The following is a 19,462-nucleotide window of genomic DNA, read 5'->3' as shown; positions in this document are numbered from 1 at the left end:
AAGTTTTTTATTGAATTTTTATGGAAATGCGTAAAGTCAACGCATTGGAAATTGAAGTGTTTAATTTTTTGAATAAAAAATTTCTTTTAATGGAATGCTTAAAGAGTGCCCCGAAGGCACTCGTTAGCAAGACCCATATATATATATATTATTTTTTTTGAATAAAACATTATCTTTTAAATATCCAAGCTCGTGGGACTCGAGGCCTTATCAGAATTTATTTTTAATAACCTAACTCCACACTTGGCTAGGGGGATTCACATGATGAAACATGGTGAAGCATTTATTTATTTACTACTACTACTACTGATTGATGAGAGACAAAACTTATACGATTTTTAAAAATTTATAAATTTCTTAAAATTACAGAGGAAAAAAAAGTGTATTTTGAATTAAGGTACGAAAAGTATTTAAAAATATGCACTTAAGATTTGATACTAGATCAGTTTAACCAATTTACTCATCCACCCTTTTTTTTCTCTATAAACACGAAATCCAAAGTATTGAGACACTTTCACCTCTAACCAAAAATTCATATCAAATTATCATCATTCATCAACATAGTCAACGACTCAGCACAATGTCCACAGCCACCTTCAACAACTTCTTACGATTCTTCTCAACATTGATCATATTCATCTTCCATCACACAATAGCCATATCCACTACCACAGATATCCATGACCTCCTCCCAGATTATGGTTTCCCAAAAGGCATCCTTCCAAACAACATAGCTTCCTACACAATCTCCCCATCTGGTTACTTCACACTTCATCTCCAATCTCCCTGCTACGTCCGCTTCTCCGGTCAATTAGTCTACTATGATACCTTCATAACCGGAACTCTTAGTTACGGTTATGTTTCCGGTGTTTCGGGGATCCAGGGGAAGATTTTATTTCTCTGGCTCCCCGTCACCGGTATGAAAGTTGATTCTAGTTCTGGTATGCTTGAATTCTTTGTTGGTGCTTTGTCTAAGAAATTACCGGCGGATCAGTTTCAAGATGTGCCTGGATGTTCTTCAAATGCTTGTAAATACTTTGTGGATTTTGTTATGTGAATTAATAGAATTGATTTCTTTTGTTATAGTTTTTCATCAAACTTCAAATTGTAAATGATATTTTATGTAATTTATTTAAACCTAAATATAATAAATCTTATGTAGTTTTTCTTATAAATTTATAGATGATAACGTTATTGCTGACATAAATTACTATTCACATATGAACCAATTCATGTATCATGAACTAATGGTCGTGATGTGTAGCTCAACCGGTTGAACTAGTTGAGAGCTAAAGGTTAGAGGAGTTGGAAGACCAACAATTAACATTGCCATTCAAAAATATATATCATGAACTAATGGTAGCAACAAAAGATTTCATACCAAAATGTTTCTTTGGCAAAGGGGGTTTTGGTTCAGTCTACAAAGGTTAGATTAGTCGTAATGAGAGATCACCTTCAAGATCAAGAATGAAAATTGGCAAGGCCACATTGGAAATATCAATAGATAAAAAACACACAAGTTTAAAAATACAAAGCATCCCTTCCAAGCATGAGAGCATCTTTGAGAACCAAACTACTCATCTTAGTTTGAATCTCATTCCTCCATAACTTAGCTTAATTAGTAAAATGGTCCCTTAAAGATATTTTTGGTTTCAGATTGGTCCCTTAAAGAAAAAAATGTCCAAATAGGTCCCTTAAAGAAAAAAAAGTCTGAATAGGTCCCTTAAAGACATATCCGTTAATCAGTTTGGTCCTGTTTAGACCTCTTTTTAGGGACCAAACTGATTAACGGAGATGTCTTTAAGGAACTTATTCGGACTTTTTTTTCTTTAAGGGACCTATTTGGACCTTTTTTTTCTTTAAGGGACCAATCTGAAACCAAAAATGTCTTTAAGGGACCATTTTACAGCCAGCCCTTAAACTTATAGGATCACCTCAAGAATCTTGAGGAACATCAATACTTTAAGAAGCGTAACTAACTTAAGAATATAAAATTGTCATAGTAAAAACATGTTTTATGCACTTTCTAGAAGGTGAATGTGTAAAATCATGAAAAAATCATGTATATGGGGTGTTAGCTAATTAAGTAGCTAACGCAGTTCTCTACTTAAGTAGAGAACAATGTAAAATCCTGAAAATTTAATGTATAGGGTTTAGTAGCAAACTCGGTTATCTACTTAAGTAGCTTGTAAGATTTTGAAAATTTCATATTATGAGACGTTTTTCTCAAATTTCTCGTTTTTATAACGTCTGCTACTTAAGTAGCCTAATGGTAAAAATAAAAACGAACAAGGTGCGCGAAAACACGAGGGTGCCAAAAGAAATTCTCCTAACAAATACCCTCTTTCTCAGATTAGCCTTTTTCTACAATGGATAATGTAAATAACTGCTCTTGCAGTGGCACCAACAAGTGGAGCAGCACTATAATTCTAATAAGAAAAACAAATATTGAATGAGAGAAGATCACAAAATGGCTTCATAATCAAGCAAACAACTGATGATTGAGTTTGAGACCAAAAATTACAACAATCATAAATAGTCTACTTATTTCTTAAGGTTCGTGGAAATTTCTTCAGTAATTCAAAGTTCACATTTATAGTCTTCAAACTGGAACATGGGATCTGACATACTCTTTCCCCCTACTAACTGAAGTAAATAAACTCGACTAAAGATACAACTGTGATATGCTGTTGTTTTCAATAATTCATATACAACATCAATGCATGGCTTAAAAACCTAAATATATATTGTAACTAAAGAAAAGCCAGAGCCTTAGAGTGAAACAACATTTACAATATATGCTCCCTATTCATGACTGAGAAGTAGTGTCCTCAATTCTATTCCCAAAATCTTCATCTTTACAAAACATAAGCTGAAACCAATAATTTCCTTAACTTTGTAACCAATCTTACCAGAGAACTTGTTGATATCTCAGGCTTGAAGAACTTGACAGTGAACAATGTGACTCTTCAAACCACTGCGTCCTGCGATAGTCGACCATAAATTTCTAACTAAAGACCTGACAGGACCCTTTCCAGCAATATTTTCCCAAAGGTGAGGATTGCTTTCGACACGTTTGTTTGGACTCGAAACATCCACTAGACTGATGCTCATATTGTTGCGGATAATGCATAGCTTTCCGTTAAGGGAAACAAGAGCAGCAGCATCAAGAGCACGAGAACTACCTAAATGAAGCCTGCTATCGATAAACTTCTTCCATGAATCCGTCGCCCCGTCATATACTTTGAGCTTGCAGCCGTCTTGGCAATCAAGTGCGTAGAGTTGACCATTTAGTGAGATGCTCGGATTACGCCATCCGTTGACCATTCCATTACTTACAGGAGTCCAGGTATCGGTTTCCTGTGAATAAGATTCACATATGACATTGCGATTAGACCCGAGCCCCTTCAAAAACCAAGTGCCATTATGAATAACACCGATAAAGGGAACCATAGCAGTGGTCATCTCAGAGATAAAGCTCCACCTGTTCCTGTTAGGGTCATAAATTTCAGCAGACCGAAGAGTTCTTTGAATTCCTTTACATTCCCCGCCAGCAACGTAGAGACAATTATTTATCACACAAGAACCAAACAGATGACGTTTCCGCAGCATATCAGGTGCTCTATGCCATTTATTTGTCCGAGCGTTGTAGAAAATGACACGCCTCATAGATCCTTTCAATGGATCTCTTCCACCAAACAAGTACAAGTGGCAACCACTAAGAACAGCACAACCAAATCCCAAAGCTTCAGAATATTCCCCAGGAACGGGCGGAAGGGATTGCCATATTTGGTAGATGGGGTCAAAAGCGTGCAATGAAATTTTTCCTTCACGGTCTCTTTTGATGACATACACCCATTCTTCTGCCATTCCAAGACTTTTCCTGAGCGAATAAAAGAAATTTCCAGATAAAAGGCGATACCATCTCTTGCAAACCAAACGCAGTTTCCTATGCTCAACTCGAGGTACACGAATTAAACAAGCAATAGCAAGATCATCAGGAAGACCAGGTAGCAGAGGAGGCTGAACTCTTGTCTTTTCTCTACGCAAGTTTTTGTTTCGGTGTGCATTCGGGTTTATGTCGGGTTGGATACATATCTTTGATCCTGGAACAAATTTTCTTGCCCCGGCTACTGTTTTCAGTCCCGAATCTACTTTACAGTAGCATGAAACAGAGTCCACCTGTGAAACGTCACATGTTAGTATATGTTGAAAGTATCTAAGAACCAAAAAGGTATCACTATAAAATATGTACATGCATAATGTCCAAGAGCATATACAGATGCACACGATTTCTAACTTCAGGTACCAAAGTGTTAACAGTTCTTGTGTTGGTTTTCTCTACAAGGAAAAAAAATGAAGTTCCGGACAAATAACTTCACAATCTACTGAGTTATCAAAATAAATTATTTTATCGAGAAAATTTATTAATTACGAATGAAACCATTTTATTTTCATTGTGTCAAGTTGGGCACAGAGATTGATCAGCAATAAAAAAAAAACCACCAAGTTATTCCCATTCGTGCATCGTGAAATCATCAAACAACCAAGGGAATATTAGTTTCATGTTTCATTATTCACTGACATTTAATTTGATAAAACAAAAGGAGCTGCTGATACATACATGCACTGGAATTTTCCTTCATAAACTTGAATTTATGAAGCACAACAATCAAGAGCTTGAATTTGATAAAAGAAAGATGGAGACAGAATTAAAATTATTAAGGTCCAAAGTAGATGAGAAAATTTAGGAGTGTTAAAAGATGCAAATTCACAATTATAAGTGACTAGACAGAACTAATCACCATCAAGGTGATTTGACATTTCAGAATGAAAGATGATAAGTATCCCATAGAACGCTGCAATGGATGTTTAGGCCGGAGGGGTAGGTAGTCAATTCAAAGAGTAGTGAGGATTTCAGAAAAGACAGGTAAGTAGGAAAGTGACACAGCTTACCAACACATAATATGCATCAATGAGAGCCCCCAATAAGACACCTGATGAGATTCAGATAGATTGGGTGTCATAATGATGTTTCCTAAAATGCTAGAACAACAGTACTTGGTTGCATACTTCTCGAGTAGAGTTTGGAGGATATCTCTTTGGTGAAGGCAAGACAGCATACTTTGTGTAAGGTGGACAATTCCATCCTACTTGGATCCTTTAGAGCCGGCTTTAACATGCACCCGACTGTTAGATTAAGAGAAAGAATGTTCTCTCTCTTAATCTAACGGTCTACAAGCACCTGCCCCGTAAAGTCGGCGGTAAAGGATACAGGTTCTATATTCTTCTGTCCCACTGGTGTTTTCATGAACCTAATTCAAAAAGTTATAATTATAATAATGGGTATTCCTAATGAAGTGCTAAGACATAGCAAAGAAAATGAAGACACAGATGGCTCTCTCTGTGTTACACTCAGCCCAAGCTACTTGTTCTGCAACGTTACCTCATTGGCATATTGACATTCAAGCCTCTAAGGATCTCTCATTGAGTATAAAAATTTCAAAAGATTTCTGTCTTTGACAATTCCTGTCATTCCTTAATGCTACCGATGAACGTTCTATGCAATAAGAGATAATTTACTTGCAAAAAAGTTAATTTAACTAGATATAAACATCACCTAAAACACCCAAACCAAACACAAGTGAAATACGGACAAAAAGTAAAAGCATATGCTCATGTCCAGCATTAAGGAATGATCGATTCATATGCAATATCAAAATCCTAGATGGATGTCCAGCAAATTCATATGCATTATTAAAATCCTAGATGGTTGGGCAGCTGGACTTGAATAGGGAAACCGGGTAAAATCAAAACTCAAAAACGACAGCAGTTCTTTCATTTTAGTATTACTATCTATTAAACAATGGGATAATGCATATTTGATTCATAAAGGACTTGATTATCTTAGTATCATTTCTATATAGTGGGGCTCTTATCCCATGAGGTGTCAGCTTAACGGTAAGAACTCGATTGTATAACTTCAAAATTGAAGTTCAAATATCACCGGAAACAATTGTAATATGGTCATTAGTGTCATTTTAATTAATAAAAAATTCTCAATTCCCCGTTATTATTTATTAAAAAAAGTCGGGCTCTCTGGTAATTTTAGGTATTACAATTAAAATTTAGGAAGCAAACATATAATGTATGCTAATATAACAATATACATATAAGATCCAATTTTGATTTAGCCCAAACAAAGAACCCTAAAAAATAAAAAGAGGGTTTTTGCCCATTTAAGAAAACTTATCTATACATTATCCCATTAACTGAAATCACAACTTATATTCAACTTAGTTCTTTGCTTATGCTTCAAACATAGACAGATACTGATAGAATTAGAAACCAACAGCTCAAGCACAAAACTCATAAATTGAACTCTTATAAACACAAATGTGAAACTATTAAAAAAATGCAATAAATAAATCATATGGGTATGTCTCAAATGCCATGAAAATGAAAACCATGACCAAAAAAATGCGATTTGAAACAGCTGAAATTACCAGTGGAGCTTGAACTCTAGAGACCCTTTGAGAACTTTCAACTAACTGGTTCATCTCAAAAGCTGAATCAGGTAGAAAAAATGAATTTTTCAAAGCAAATTAAGCATCTTGATGCAGATCAACGCAACCCCTTTTGAATCTTAGCTCCAAAACTTGAATCCCGATCTAGTAAGTAGAAGAAAAAAGCTTCAATTTTTACCTCTGAAACTGCAAAAGAAAGACAAACAGAGAAATGGGTCATTGGAAAATGATGAATTTTGAAATCTATGAGCTTGTAAAGAGTAACCTATCTCACCATCACTGGTACTTTTCGTTGAGAAAGAACCCTCAAATCTTTGCCTCACAAAATTATGTGATTTTTCTTTTTTGGTATTTGAGAAAATAAATGGTTTTTTAAAGTTTTTTATTTAAAAAATGTTAAAATGAGTTCATTGAAGTAATGAATTTTGTCGAAATTAATTAAATTATGTAAGTGTCGTTAAAAGGACGCATATAGCTTGTGACATTGGTCCTCTTTTAATAAATGTGTTGCAGTTCATAGGTCAAACCAAACCAAATTTGAAGGCAAAAGAAGAGAGAGAAAGATAGTAAAAGAATTATGGTTAGCACGGACACACCTAATTTAATGTAATTATAAGTTTTGGTGTCCGATATCAATGCGTGTTGACATCGAGACACGCCTAATTTGAGAAGTGTATGTGCTTCATAGATTATTAATATTGTTGTAATTAGCCCAGATTTAGTAGGAATCACTACAGTTCGATCTCATATAACGATCCCATTTAACTATAATCGAGAGGGTCTAAAACCACTTGATGCTATAAGTGACATTTGAACTAGATTAGACCGTTTAGTAAGCCGGTGGTTAAAATAAAATACTAGTATTAGTTTTTATTTTTGGAGGGATTATTGATCTTAGAAATATCTTTCTTTTATGGAATTTTGAAGGTTGGACTCATTGGTTAATGGTTATCACATGCTTCAAACAACTTATTTTGTCTCTTTCTTTGACCTTTTTGGACTTTTAAGATTTTCTTTTAGCTTTCTTTTAACTTGTGGGGAGCTTAATGTTAAGAAGAGAAAAATTTGAATTTACAATGCCAACTTCAGAAGCTAAAAATTTAGATTTTTGTCTAACATACAATTGAAACAAGTCTTTTGTTAGGCATAAATTTATTTTTAATATTAAATGAATATATTTTATCATTAGATCAATAATGTCAAATAACATTTCATTTGATTTAATGATAAAAATAAATTTATGCATTGTAAAAAATTTATCTCACTTTCCGTCAAAAATCTAAATATTATGGTTGCATTAACCAGAATAATAATTATGATAACATATTTTTGCAATAATGAATGGAGATTCTGATGACCGCCGGATATTTCCAATTACATTGGTTGTAGAATACAATTTTTTTTCTTTTCGTGGGGTGCTCCAACCAATGCAGCAGTACAACGCAAATGCGACACTTGAGAAATCCAGTATTATAGTGATTTCTCTCCCACAAACTGTAATAATATTTGGCTTCTTTGAAAATATATTGAGTAAGAACATATATTAATATTTGGCTCAATGAGTTGCATGTCAGATATTAAACTGATAAGAACAGATACTACATATTATCTTAGTCAAAAGGGCGAACAAGGTATGTGTTGGTACATATAAAATGCAATATAATAATTAATTTTGCAAAGAAAAAACTTAAACAACTGCATATTTAATTACGTTCATTATAATATGGTTGCTCCACTCCAGCCCACTTGGGTTGGTCTGGTGATATTGGTTTTGGACCTGAGAGTGTGCTTCTCGTTAAGGTCTCAGGTTCGCAGTGGGATTGGTCCCCTTGGATTAGTCGGTCCTAAAGCCGGATACCAAGTTTTCAAAAAAAAAAAGTCTCAAGTTCGATTCTCTCTGGTGTCAATTTGGGTGAGCTAATTTATACGCACCGTTAATGTAAAGTTATTTTACACATGTGTTCAATAATGATATTTAAAAACACATGATGTGTCATGTTCATTAAATGACGTGACAACATATCATTTGATGCATGTGTAAAGAATTTTCCTGAGCAAGAATTTTTAAATATATTCTATAATCGGAATTATTGAAAATTAATCATCAAAGGTAGAATACTTGGTCCACTTCACTATTTTCTCTAGACGCGTCGACCTTTTATCTTAATAAGGACCAAACTCATCCAAAATTCAGTACTATATTCTTTGAAATATAATTAAAATGAGTGATTGCCCAACTCTGAAAATATTTGATAAAAAAAAAATTAAGATCTTAATGCCAAAATGGGCACATAGAATAATAATGTATGGTCCATTATTTAAAACATATGGCAGGAAATTTTTCATTCATTTTAAGTTACACTGAAATGATTGAAAGTACTAGGAGATGAAAGTACTAGGAGATGAAAGTTTGATCAACCTTCTATTAAAATCAGAAGAGATTATGATAATCTGGAGTTCGATATGAAATAAAGTTTGATAATTGAGGGTATATGTCATATGTTGATGTGACACCAATGAAATTCATCCACATGTATCTAAGTCAAACATAAATAATTTTTTACTACAAAGTAATTTTGACTACTTTTATTTTCAATTAATTATATTTTAGGTTACTTGATTTTCGTTAATTATATTTTAGGCTATTTGTGTAAACGCTTCACTTTCGATCCAATTTTATCACAACGAGCTTCAGCCACCAAATTTTACGACCAGCCACCAAATTTTCACTACTTCTTTCTCCATTCTTATCATTGGCCACCAAAATTTCCGCTTCACTTGTGATCCTTCCTTCAACAAAACACTTCTTCGCCGTCGCTGCTTCTTTTCTTATGCAATTATCGTCGCCATCGTCATTTATCCTCTTATGCAATTGCCGCTTCTTCTTGTCCTTCCTTCAACCTTAAAACGCCGATTCACCTCTTCATTAGGCTCTAGAATCACATAAACAACGGAGACCCACATGTTTGAAAATAATATCTTTCCTAATACTCCAAATTACATAAACAATAGACCAAAATCACTCCAACCCTAATTTCCCTGAACCAAACTCTTAAATAAGGAAAAAAAATGCTAAAAAACATAAAATCTAAGAAACTGAAAATCACTAGTTTTAGAATCTTGAAGAAATTCGGTAGATCGGTGGCAGAGGCTGTAGTAAAGATTGATATCAGATAACACAAAAGCGGAGGACCCGGAGAATGCTAACATGACGGTGGTGGAGGCTGCGGCATAGATTGAAAGCTTTAAGAAGAAGAAGAAGAAGAAAAAAATTGACGATAAGAAGAAAGTTTTTTTTTTACGCGAAGAAGAAAGTTGTTTGAGACCGTAAAACAATTTGAAGAAGAACCAAAACAAATTAATTAGAAGCAATTAGGATCAAAATGCAAATTCATAAAATATAATACCTAAAATATAATTAATTTAAAAATAAAAGTAATCAAAATTACTTTATGATAAAAAATTACTTACGTTTGTCTTAAATACATATGTGGATGACATTAAATAAATAACAATCTGTTGCTCACTTTAATTTGTAACAAAAAAAAAACTGTTGCTCACTTTAAGTACAAAGACAAAATATCACAATATAGCCAACATTGTGTATAAATGCCATTGTCATATGGATAATCTCTACTTGCAAAACTCAAAGTTTCAGAGGAATGTATTATATACTATCACTATACACAAGAGAGAAACAAGGAAAAAGAATAAGATGAAGAGCGAAAATATTACTAAACTGCCCCTGTATGTGTATGTGTATGTGTATGTGTATGTGTATGTGTATGTGTATGTGTATGTGTATGTGTATGTGTATGTGTATGTGTATGTGTATGTGTATGTGTATGTGTATGTGTATGTGTATGTGTAATGATATTTGTTCCTCATTTAAGAACCAAAAATTTGAAATTGCTTAATGATACCATCACTACACAATCCATACATATTTTTTATTAATTAATGAGAAAATTTCTCTCACACACATCGTAACCTTCAACATCGGAGCATTTGCATGTACAAAACCCTTATTCTATTTACTCGAGCGAAAGAGGAGCACCACCTGCGAGGTTATCTCTAATCCAGGGATGATTAGTGGCGCCGTATGTGGAAACAAACCCGTGCATGCTCGTGGGTCGACACCCTTTAGTCCCTTAGCCTCGATTGGAGGCTACTGTTCCGGATACACAAAAATTGTTTCACATCTTTTGGTAATCGAGGTTAAAAATAGTTTATATACAACACTCACACTTTTCAAACCATCGATGTGTCTTTTCTACAAAGGACAAAACTGTGACAAGTTTTTTTTGAACAAAAAACTGTGACAAGTTAACTCCAAAGCAGACAATTTTTCAAAAATGTGAACTTGGATCGGAACAAATATTAATCATTAAATTTGGTATGTAAAAAATTTCAAACTCAAAATTTCTTTATTTTATTTTTTGAAATGGAAATCTAAAAGTATGAACCCAAGATATTGTTTGTTAAGTTTGCAATTATTAATAATATCATTTTGCCCCCAAAAAAGGAGTGGTTATCGAACAAAACGAGCCCTTTGGTTTCTTCATCACCACCACCAACACTTTCTCACCTCTCTCTCTCTTTCTTTTCTCTTTCTCTCTCTAAAAAGCCATAAACAACAAACAAATAAACAAACAATAATCGAAATACGTAAAAAGGGCTTTTCCGAGTTAGATCTAGGGTTTCCATCAATTCCAAAACTGGATTTCAATTGATTCATTCATCAACAACGACCAAGGTGGTGGAGGATTTGAAAATGGATTCGGTTCCTTCCAATTCACATGGAAATCTCGATGAACAGATTGCTCAGCTCATGCAATGCAAACCCTTGTCCGAACAAGAGGTAAATCTAATTTCCCTAATTCTTTCATTTTTGCCTCTCGGATCGGGAATTTATCTTGCTAATTTTTCATTGATTGTGAATCGATCTGTTGCATGTTGTAGCGAAAATTGATTTCCCCTTTTTCTTTCTTGCAAATCTTGTTTGTTTTTAAATTGCGATTAGAAATCTAGAATGCGCGTTTTGTTGGATATTTTGTCAGATTTGCGGAATTCGTTCCAGTGATTCTAGGTTTGAATTCAATTTTTTTAATTTATTTTTACTGTATCCCGTGGTTATGGTGGGTGAAAATTTGTTACTTTCTGGCCTAAAGCCATTTTGTCATGATTAATAATGTTGTAATTTCTGCATTTAAGGAGTGGAAGAAATGGTAGATTGTTTAAACTGATTGAAAAGGTGGGAAGAAATCCTTCTGCATATTTGCTAAGGATTTTTAAGATTGAGTTGTATGACTTATAATACAAGCAGGGTGATTGGGTTGTTACTTGAGTTTTTGACCAGTTTTATTCGGGAGAGGATTAAGTGCTAGGGAATGAGTGCTTCATGTTAACCCCACTCTGTGAGACACCTACGCAAGCCGTTTCAAGCTCCTAAGAAGTGCTTACTGCACTTTTTGTTGAATACGATTAGGAGAGTTTGATATGAGTTAGTGTAGAGTTTCTCGAATAAGTTTAGTGATTTAAACGCTAATCTCTGAGTTAAGGGTACAGCCAAAACATCAGGTCTGTTTTTGCTTTAAGGATAATCTGTGATGATTTCAAAATAGTGAAGTTAATGGCAAAATTATTTTACCCCTATTAATCGCGGAACCTAGCAGCAGGGCCAAGGAGAAATAGCAAAAATCCGGTTCCTTGAGTGCACTTTTTAGTAAATGAAAAAAATCCCCACTATGATCATGTACCACTTTAAAGCATCTGTAATAGTCAAGCTAAATATTTCCTATTTTTGTTTTTGCGAATCGTATTAGGTTTGTGGATTCACTGGCTAGGTGTCGTGGGTTTGGATAGGTTTTTGGCATAGTAATTAATAGTGCCGATTCACATTGCTATAGTGCCAATGTGGGGAAGAGCCGCTTCTGCCCACTTCAGAATCCCTGTCTGCATCACAATTTTGCACTGCATAGTTCGGAAATAAGATCGGAGACTTCCACATAGGAAATCGCTCCTATATTGCAGCTGCAATCTGAACAATGAACAAGGACAATCCCTGTTTGACTATTATTTTTTGTAGGAGTATTTTAATGGTATTACTATTAGACCAAACTGTCTCTGTCCCCACCACCTATTTGGACTTTCATGTTTTTTCTACTGTGTTGTTGAGTAGCGGCCATGGCAGAATGGTGCAGGGGATCTTGCCAGCTGCCATAGGCACTTTGTGAAGCACCACGTTTATATTGTGGAATTTTGGCCACCAGCCATAAACTGTCATTGGCCATTGACACATTGTTTATGAATTTTGACTCATTTTCCGGCTGCCTCTTGGCAGGCTTAACACACTATGACCAAACCCTCCTTTCATGGCAACTTGGTTGTACACAACTTGGTTTACAGGTCGTTGTTTTCTGTTATACGCAACATGGTTGTTTACAGCTTCCTCTTTCACATTGCTCTGCACTTTTTGATTAGCGATAATGTGCACTGTCTTATTTATCTCTTTTGCTCCTTGATAGTAATTTTGAGTCTAAACTGCAACTTTGTGAGCATTTATATTCGTGCAGTATAATTATTTAGTCGTGCATCCATACTCATTGGTATAGCAGAAATTCTCTTATCCCACTATCCTGCAGTAGTACTTTTGGGCCGGCTGCTTTGTGCCTCTGTGGCATTGGCAAAAAAATTTTTAGGTAAAAATAGGAACTAAATCAATCAATCAATTCAGTTATGATCAGAGACCCAAATTCAGGCCAAACACCTTTTTTTGAAGTTGAAAATCAGACTGGACTCCATTTGGCTATAACAATTTTGATGGAGAACATTATCCGTACGTGTTCGTTTGAGAGTTAGATTAACTTACACTGCCATACCGGTGCAAGACATGTGCATTTACATCGCTTAAATACTAAATTAAATAACTCAATTGTTGAAGCCTTAATAATATTCTTGTGATTATGCATTTAAATTTTCTAGACTTAATATTGATAAAATTTACCATTTATAAAAATTTGAAAACTTATTAAATGGTTTAACCGAGTGAGTATGTTAGATTTACGCTTTTTCAATGAATGTTGATCTTCTCTCCACCCCCGCACACACACCCTGATAGACATAGGTGTTGCGGCACCACAAACACCCCACATATATGCCTATGACTGTACTCTCAATCAACAAGAGTGCACCTTGATTGATTGAATCAGAATATGATGAGTTTGGCTTGGTTTCATAAATGCAAACTATAAACCAAATACAATAGTCTGATTTTATTAAGGAAAAAAACACCCAAGCATTACTAAACGTAATAAGATATGTTTAGTTTTATTATTTTTTTGGTTCTAGACTTATTAAATTTGAATACAGAATCCGTTGTTTTGGCATCTGTTACTTAGTTGAGGTAGTCAAAATTAGTTAAAAATTACAATTACATTTTCTATTTTACTCTACTTTTTAAATTTATTTGAAGACTGTTGTCTATTTTCCCGAAAATGAGTTTCGTAGTCTAGTATGTTTATTATCATGTATTTGTTTGATTCTCTTTTACCCTTCCTCTAAAGAAGTCTTATGCTATTGAGATAATGTGGTTCTTTTTGATTTAGTGATCTGACATCACACATGGAATTGTATATGCAGGTCAGGGTCTTGTGTGACAAGGCAAAGGAGATATTGATGGAAGAGAGCAATGTCCAGGTATTTTAATCTATTCTTTATGTCAGTGTGTTTTATATACTCATGCCCATCAGTATGAGGTGTTTTATGCCTATCTTGCCAACATTGTTAGCTTTATGCATCCTTTCCCCTTCAATTTGTGTATATCACTCTATTGTTAATTGAAGAGTTCCCATTAATTGTTTGGGCTGTGCTGTGTGTTCCATGTACGATGATTTTGTTTTACTGAGAACTAATAAGATTATTTCATTGCAGCCTGTAAAAAGTCCTGTTACAATCTGTGGTGATATTCATGGGCAGTTCCATGATCTTGCAGAGCTTTTCCGCATTGGAGGGAAGGTATTTTTCCCCATAGTTGATTTTATATTTCATATTTATAAAGTGAAAAATGCCTGGAAATCAGGAATTGCCACACATCTTTGCTGTAGAAAGGCCTTCCTTTTAAATTCAATTTAGCCCTTTTAAATACCAATAACTAGATGATGTTCAAGTTTGGAAATTTAATAGCAGTAATAAATATAATTTCCCCCCAATTACCCTTGTAGTAGGAAACATTCAATTGATGATTCTGACGTCCTGCAATCAAATTGTTTGGGAAAGTTTTCTTTTCCTTGTAGTATCTTTGATCCCTCTGCAAGTGATTCAGTGAGTGCAATCAGATCTGAATTCAAAGTTTTTGATGCAGCTCCTCACAAAGTCCTGTTTTTAATTTAGAAATGCCCTCCAGTGTTGATTGCCATCAGAAGCCTTTCTTACCCTGTCTCTTGGTCATATTATAAACTTTAAAACTTAGTCCTATAGCCGTTCATACCCTGTCTCTAAGTCTTTATTATAACTCTTAGACCTTATTTCCTATGCATATGTTTTAGCACTGGTCTTTTCTCACCCACTATTTTTAGCCTAGTGTTTCTTGTATTTCTATATATGTTTTCTTGCTTCTGTTTGAAATAAGAAATCTTTGGTCAAATACTAATTTCTGGTACATCTTTTTGTTGGTAGTGTCCAGATACAAACTACTTGTTTATGGGAGATTATGTTGATCGTGGCTATTATTCTGTTGAAACTGTAACGGTAAGTACGAACTATTATGCTTTAGTCTCTTATTTGTTTGTATTTGAAACTGAAGCTTTCTGTTTGTCACCATATTTTTCATAAGTCTTTGTGGGAGTATTTAATTAGGGTGTTGTAGTGAAATCTCATAGGAATTGTATATTATGTCAGTAGTTAGATATCTGATTAAAGGAATTGAAAAAACTACTTAGTTCATCAGTAGTTACTTGCTGTTTTGGAAATTTCTGTTTTTTGGTCCTTCAGGCCACTATTTGTTTCCTTGTGGTATGTTCCTTCAGTGACGATGATAAATTACCATTTGATGTGCAACATGCCATGTTTGTGCCGGTTATTTGCACTATTTTTTTTTATGTCACTGCATAATTAAAGTAGCTGTGTTTGGTATGCTATCCAAAAAGAAGAGAGCAAATGATTTGGTTGCGTTTGTAAATGTTGCATTATGTCTTCAGATCACACGGCATACTGTAGTATCCTGTTCGGAAATAAACCTCAATGCCAGAAATATCATTTCTGTAATTGAAGATGATTTGTGTTACAAGTCAATAGCTGTTATTTTTTGAATGACTTATTTTGGATGATATTTATTTTGCTTCTAAATGATAATTCTCTTGCAAGCAAGTTTTTGGCACTAATTAAATCATTATGCAGCTTTTGGTCTCCCTTAAAGTGCGTTATCGTCAGCGTATCACCATTTTGAGGGGAAATCATGAAAGTCGACAGGTTTGTTCTTGTTTTTATCACATAACTATTCTGACAGTAGTGAATTAAATATGACATTAAAATCCTAAGTCGGTCCTTAGAGACATTGTAAGCATCAACTGTGTTGTTGACAAATGTTTCGTATCAATTACCAATGGAAAGTACTATTTCCCCCAACTGGACGTTTTCACTCATATCAAATGAAGGAAACAATATACAACCTAGGACACATCTGATGCTTACTCTGTCTGAGGACGAAATTATGCTCGTCTTAAAGCATTATACCAGTTAATTTTCATAAAATAATTATAGTGTTGAAATCAATACTTTAAGTGGCTGAAGTTGGGTTATAGTACCGAGTAAAACTTGACTTCCTAGTTCAGTAGTTTGTTTTTGTATGTTTTAGCTTTGAACAGTAATTGATGATATTCACTTTGTGTTGCAGATTACTCAAGTTTATGGATTTTATGACGAGTGCCTACGGAAGTAAGTACCCACTAAATTTACTTTTTCAGGCTGCCTTGTTTAATTTCTTTGATATTGATTATCACTGTCTTCTGTTCAGCACAATTTATTTGAAATTTTTAATTGCGAGTCCTTCATTCTTTATTAGCATTTTAACATTTCATTTATGTGCAGTCTTTTCCTATTTGTATATGTTTCAGAATTACTTAAAATTTTGTTAATGATGTATGGAGAAGACTTTTAAAACACTGATGATGTGGATGTACTAAATGGGGGGATAGTCCAATAGTTAGAGATAGATGGAAGCCAAGGAACACTATAGGTTTAAATCATTAACAGAGATTTAGATTTAAATGGTATACCATCAAATATGATTCACAATATGATTCATGGTAGGTTGTGTGCGTGCTGGTAAGTTATCTATTGTTTTTTATGGTTGATCTTGTATTATCAATGGAGGATAGAAACTTTTAATCTGTTCCACTTTCTTCCGTTTAATATTTGTTTTTCTATTGCTATTTTATTTTTAATTTCATTTGAAAACTTTCATATTTGAAGTTGTGCAATCCTCTGTCATTGAATATTCTTCGTATTTGATTTGCAGGTATGGTAGTGCTAATGTTTGGAAGATGTTTACTGATTTGTTTGACTACTTCCCGTTGACAGCATTGGTTAGTATGCTATTACGTAATTTTGGAAAGAACTATGAGTTTTGTTTTTGCTTCTTATTAGAGTTATTAGTATGTTGGTTAGAATGCCCTCATTTCCAGCTCCATGTTTTTTGGGTCTTTGGTAATCATAATTCTGAAGGCTTCTTTTTAGTTGTTTCTAGTTACCCCAGTCTCTTGTTTCCTTCTGAAAAAAGTGCACACCTGATACTGTTATTATTTTGCTCTTTAAACTTCATCACCTGTCACTAATGTAATTGTAGTTCCCATATTACACCAAGCTTTCTGTGTTTTCAATAAATAATGTTTCTGAAGTTACATATTTTTCTCCGTTGAAGGTTGAATCTGAAATATTCTGTCTCCACGGTGGGTTGTCCCCGTCTATTGAAACCCTTGACAACATTCGTAATTTTGATCGTGTGCAAGAAGTTCCTCATGAGGGACCCATGTGTGATCTTCTATGGTCTGATCCGGATGATCGCTGTGGTTGGGGTATCTCTCCTAGAGGTGCTGGATACACTTTTGGCCAGGTAACTAGTTTGCTGTGTATAAATCTTGTATTAATTTTGCCTGTCATTATTGTTTTTTGTTGATTGTTTGTGTGTATTGCTTCTGTAGGACATATCTGAGCAGTTTAACCATACAAATAATTTGAAGCTGATTGCTAGAGCTCACCAGCTGGTTATGGAAGGATATAACTGGGGTCATGTAAATGCTTGATCTCACTTAGTTTGTTATCGTCTTTTTCATTCGTGGTGGTAAATTGCTTATTCATAGTGCCTCATTGCAGGATCAAAAGGTGGTTACTATATTCAGTGCACCTAATTATTGTTATCGCTGTGGGAACATGGCATCCATCCTTGAAGTTGATGATTGCAAAGGACACACATTCATTCAGGTTGAGCTTGCTCTTTTATTTCCTACTCAAACTACATTTCATTTAGAAATTGTTAAATTTATTTTTTATCTGGCTAACTTGAAAGCAATACAGTTATTCCACGACAAAGTACTCTTAATCTTGTTATTAGTGTTTGTTACATGAATTTGTGTCGCACTTTTTAATCTCAGTTTGAGCCAGCTCCAAGGAGGGGAGAGCCAGATGTAACCAGGAGAACCCCTGACTACTTCCTATAATACAACTTTGGTCGAGCTGCTTTTGCCAGCAACTAGTGCTCTGAAGTAATGTTCAAGCTCATATACCATTTAAAATCAGAGCTGTGAATCAAATTTAGGCTTCACTGGATGTGTTATTTACTTGAATTATAATTGAATCTTTCCAAGAGAGAAGAAGCTGAGGAGCAGGAGATGCTACTGTGGGCATGTGTACCACTGCAGCATGCATTGTATCAATTTAAATGTTTCTCCAAATTTTCCTTTTCTTTTTATTTTGCAACTCTGTTTAACTTTTCTTATTTTAGGATTATCGTTAATGGGGATGGGTTTCTGTAGATGGACAATGCTTTGACATATCTTCTAATGGGTGTTTTTATGATTTTTTTTTAACTGGTCCTGTGTAGTCTTTTTTCATCTTCTTGGTTTTGCTTGAGATGAATTTCATTTTTTAAAATTTATGTTAATGCTTAAATCGGGCCTTCCCATGTTCTTAAGGATTACACATAACTAATCCAGAGTTTTGTGTCATTCTTCACTAATGCCTGTAGTTGTATGTGAGCTTACTGAAGCCAACGATTAATATTGAATATAATTCAGATTGATTTCCAAATGAACTACAAATATTTATAATAATAATAATCCACAAAATTCGCAAAACTAATATGTATAAGAAAAACCTAATCATAACTCCAAATTAAATTCCTTAGTGAAGCAAGACCAAGATTTACAAAACATAATTGGAAGTTCAGTTCAGACTTTCAATCTGAATTCTGAAAGAAACATTAGTATTATTAATAATTTGTTTTCATTGATTTGTAGCACTGGTTCTGCACATGCACAGTGTTTAGAAAACATAACTTATTTAAAGTTCACTGCTGAGTCTGAGATTAAATAGTACTAAGGTTCAAATATATGAAATTAAGAAGAAAAATAAAATAAAAAACACCATGCAAAGGGATATAGAAAAAACAACCATTGATGTTACACATATATTGTAAATAAGAAGAAAGTTAACTTCAAAATTCACATCTTTATTAATGCAAAAAAAAAGAAGCTGAAATTTAGAGGAAATTAAACAATTATTATAATGAGAACAAGATAAAATAGACGCAAAGAAGAAAAAAAAAAACTGATAATGACGAATTAGTAAACTTGGTAGTATCAATTTTATTATATTAGAGAAGTTGATTATTAGAGTAGATAAGTGATGAATTTTTTTTTTCGTAAAAAAAAAGTGATTCT

At 34.0% G+C, this 19,462-nt stretch overlaps 3 protein-coding genes and 1 pseudogene across 3 annotated transcripts; 2 read left to right on the top strand and 2 right to left on the bottom strand.

Annotated features, from left to right (window-relative positions):
• Positions 1 to 460: 460 nt before the first annotated feature.
• Positions 461 to 1,186, top strand: LOC123914182. The gene has a single exon (XM_045965213.1). It carries the CDS (start codon positions 581 to 583, stop codon positions 1,055 to 1,057), a length of 477 nt encoding a protein of 158 aa, XP_045821169.1. The 5' UTR covers positions 461 to 580; the 3' UTR covers positions 1,058 to 1,186.
• A 1,262-nt stretch (positions 1,187 to 2,448) lies between these two features.
• Positions 2,449 to 7,045, bottom strand: LOC123914181 (F-box/kelch-repeat protein At1g55270). The gene is made up of 3 exons (XM_045965212.1): positions 6,802 to 7,045; positions 6,507 to 6,713; positions 2,449 to 4,182 (listed from the first exon to the last, which is right to left on the bottom strand). Exons 2-3 carry the CDS (start codon positions 6,558 to 6,560, stop codon positions 2,932 to 2,934), a joined length of 1,305 nt encoding a protein of 434 aa, XP_045821168.1. The 5' UTR covers positions 6,561 to 6,713; positions 6,802 to 7,045; the 3' UTR covers positions 2,449 to 2,931.
• An 892-nt stretch (positions 7,046 to 7,937) lies between these two features.
• On the bottom strand, positions 7,938 to 8,162 carry LOC123919139 (annotated as a pseudogene).
• A 2,830-nt stretch (positions 8,163 to 10,992) lies between these two features.
• On the top strand, positions 10,993 to 18,610 carry LOC123914179 (serine/threonine-protein phosphatase PP2A catalytic subunit). The gene is made up of 11 exons (XM_045965211.1): positions 10,993 to 11,388; positions 14,169 to 14,225; positions 14,460 to 14,543; positions 15,204 to 15,275; positions 15,924 to 15,995; positions 16,420 to 16,460; positions 17,044 to 17,110; positions 17,446 to 17,637; positions 17,726 to 17,815; positions 17,898 to 18,005; positions 18,176 to 18,610. The coding sequence occupies exons 1-11, from the start codon at positions 11,302 to 11,304 to the stop codon at positions 18,239 to 18,241; spliced, it is 936 nt and encodes a 311-aa protein (XP_045821167.1). The 5' UTR covers positions 10,993 to 11,301; the 3' UTR covers positions 18,242 to 18,610.
• Positions 18,611 to 19,462: the final 852 nt, after the last annotated feature.

Source organism: Trifolium pratense, linkage group LG3 (assembly GCF_020283565.1).
Source record: "Trifolium pratense cultivar HEN17-A07 linkage group LG3, ARS_RC_1.1, whole genome shotgun sequence".
NCBI lineage: Eukaryota > Viridiplantae > Streptophyta > Magnoliopsida > Fabales > Fabaceae > Trifolium > Trifolium pratense.
This window is presented reverse-complemented; position numbering and strand designations above follow the sequence as displayed.